We start from the raw sequence: 3,482 nt of genomic DNA on the forward strand, positions 1-3,482 counted from the left end.
GTAATTATTGTTCTTTCAAGAGAAGTCATTTAGCCAATCAAACCTTAATTACGACTTATTAAAGAATTTTATTTTTACTCTAAAAAATACCCACTTTTGGAAGGTTTTTCTGTATTATATTCTATGGTAGTTATATTAAAAACCATGAAAACATCGAGAAACAAATAAAGAACTCAAAACATACATTGATTTACACCACATGTAGTGTTGGTGTGCATTACAAACTTATCAAACGCAAAAAGTTTGATACAATACACAATATGATGAATTTCTATTTTTAATTATAACGTTTGAATAGTTTTTGTGTCACTCTCAAAAGCGTACAACCCGACGCACTTGGTCTCCTTTGGTACCAAAATTTGCGTCAACTTTTTGCACTTGGAAAAAGCGAAGTTCCCGATCTTCCTCAGTGTTTTGTGGAGTTTGACTTCCTGCAAGTTCTTGCACCCTCCAAAGCAGTTGCTTCCAATTTCTATGACGCTTTCCGGGACTTTCACTTTTTTGATTCTTTCACAATTAGCAAAAGCGCTGTCGCCAAGTTTTTTGAGCGACTCGGGGAGCTCCACCTCTTCGAGTGCAACACAATTGAAGAAACAGTAGTCGCCGATTTCCACGAGGAACCTCGGGAGTTTCACTATCTTCAAATTGCAACACTCCGCAAATGTAAAAGCGCCGAGAGAACAAATTGACTTTGGGAGTTCAATGAAATGAATGTGACTCTTTTTCGTGTCACTGTTATTCTCAAGACTTTCACTTTTAAAGAAGTGCAAGAAATTCTTTTGGACGCGTTGGCGCGACAGTTCGACGATCTTCGTGTTCTTCTGAAACGCTTTGCTTGCAATCGAACGAACGTTTTCAGACATTTTTGTCCCCAACACTTTCTCGTCGTCTTTTGTGAAGACGACGTTCTTGAAGAGGACGTTGTCGTCCTTTTTCGAGTCTTCTAAAGTCGCAGTGACTTGGTACCAAACAACAATTTGAAAGAAATCGACCTTCAGTGTCACTCGTTTGTTTTCAGTGTTCTCTTCGTTGTTATTTTCAGTGCTTTTTCTTGCAATTTGATTACCAAAGGATTCGTCTGTTTGTGTGTATAAATGAAGTGTTTCGATATATGAGAAGTGCTTAATAGTGTTCCAAGTTAATGGTATTGGATTGTAATGGAAGAGTTCCATAAAGTGGGTATACCGCTTATTGATGTTTTCGACTGTAATAAAGTCATTGAGTGTGTTAAAGTACTTTGCGACGACCATCATGTGATATCGAGAGAGTTGTGTCATCTCTTAAATTTCTATTGGTATGGTCTTTTGAAGGTCAACAAAGTGTTTTTATATGACGGAAGTGATCTTCTCCAATCAAATTGTCTTTGGTGTTATAATGAAGAGGACGGACTTTCGGGTTTAAAGGCCTATATTTATCTAATCTTTTTTTAAAGGAGAATTTGAGCAATTTCCGGGAATCTATTTGATCTTTGAACATTTACTTGATGAAAATCGAACGGTAAAGTCAAGAAACAAAGATGAAGAATCAAAATAACTGTAAAATGGTTCTTTGGTTCTATAAAAATCAAATTCATTTGGAATGGAGTGATAAAAAACAAGTTAATTTTTACCCATTTTTTACTTGAATTATCCTTAATTTTTTGTTAAAATGTTTGTTTTGTTGTCTTTAGAAAATAGTTGAAAGTACTTAAATTTTATACAACAAATCAGGAAAAGTCATAATTTATTTGCTTTTTCGTATTCATTTTTGTCGTTTTTTTAATTATCCAAAAATCAACTATTATTAATAGTTTATTTTGTTATAAATACCATTTTGTTAAATGGTATATTCATTTTTGGGATAAAAGCACCACCCTAATCTTTGCTTCCCAAAACAACTCTTATGATTATTTAAATCACAGAATATAACACTTTTAATGTTGAAAACCAGTTTGCCTGTAAAAAAGTGTATTTTTGCGATGAATTTTCTTTTAATAAAAAAACTCAAATCAAAGGAACAACCATCTATTTATAATTTGGAAACTATAAAAATGACCAGTCAAAGACCTCCAAATGTTGTAACAAATTACTTCAGAAAAAGTCAGAAGTTTCTGACTTTTTCCATTTTTTTGAATTTTTTTCGTTTTCTTGAAATTTTCCATGTCAATTTTATATTGGCTATTATATCGGATAAACAAAACTACGAAAAAGAAAAAAAGAAGATGTTGTATTCATATCATGTTATACTGAATTCCGATATATCCAAAAGTTTACTTGTCGCATTTTTTCGTTTTTTTTTGTATTTGTTTCTTCTTATGTAATTTTTCAACAATATCCAGCAAATATATCGACTTTATTAAATATTAAACAAAAAAATTATCGTTATTAATATCAAAATGGATATAAAAGTAACCGAACAAAATGAGTGGAGTAAAATGGGTGAAATACAACTTTCCATTATCGCCCAATTTAAAATAAAATAACTAGTAACTAAAATAACCAATAAATAATAATGGGCATTATTTCAAATGTAGATTTATTAGTGTTTAATTAATTTTTTTGGTATTAAGATTATGAAATTTTTTTAAATAAATAATCTATATTTAGAATACTTGTTATTGTCTAAATATATAAATCAGGTCATTTTTTATCAAAGCTGTACGATAATGAGTTTATTACAGGGTTTTTATTTATTTACAACAACATAATTTTATGTATATATTCGTATGTATAAATAATTAATTAATTTAACATAAAATATCATTTAATTTACATTATTTTTTTTATTGAAGGTGTCTTTATTTATTCATTCAAAAAATTAAAAAAAAACATTATAATTTCTTCTTTATTACATCTTTATTATAATTTATATAAACATATAACACAAAAAGTCATTTTACTAATCTTAAGTTTTAAAATCAAGCTTTAATAATCTAACACAAATAAGGAAATAGTAACATCAATATATAGGAGTGTTGCCAATGATTTTTTTATGTTTACCTTCTTCACATAAAAATGAAATTGGGTCTTGAAATTATTGATTATTGCATTATTTTTCAATATTAAGAAAATGAATAATAATAATAATAATAATAATAATAATAATAATAATAATAATAATAATAATAATAATAATAATAATAATAATAATAATAATAATAATAATAATAATAATAATAATAATAATAATAATAATAATAATAATAATAATAATAATAATAATAATAATAATAATAATAATAATAATAATAATAATAATAATAATAATAATAATAATAATAATAATAATAATAATAATAATAATAATAATAATAATAATAATAATAAAATGTTTATATAATAGTATTTTTATATTTGTTTTAATAAAAAAACATTGAAAATAACAAAAATTATTGAATAAAATAACAACCAAATAATATGAATCACATCATGAAGAAGTTGTTGTGTTAGATTTGTAAAAATAATACAATTTAAATGTTAATTATTCAAAAAGGCAATTTTATT

General features: G+C 26.5%; 1 protein-coding gene across 1 annotated transcript; it reads right to left on the bottom strand.

Moving 5' to 3' along the window:
- Positions 1-281: 281 nt before the first annotated feature.
- Positions 282-1,277, bottom strand: EIN_275710 (hypothetical protein; the record flags this gene model as incomplete). Its single annotated transcript, XM_004259235.1, has 1 exon — positions 282-1,277. The coding sequence occupies one exon, from the start codon at positions 1,275-1,277 to the stop codon at positions 282-284; it is 996 nt and encodes a 331-aa protein (XP_004259283.1).
- Between the last annotated feature and the right edge of the window lie 2,205 nt (positions 1,278-3,482).

Source organism: Entamoeba invadens (assembly GCF_000330505.1).
Source record: "Entamoeba invadens IP1 unplaced genomic scaffold scaff_1105074724941, whole genome shotgun sequence".
Classification (NCBI taxonomy): Eukaryota; Evosea; order Mastigamoebida; family Endamoebidae; genus Entamoeba; species Entamoeba invadens.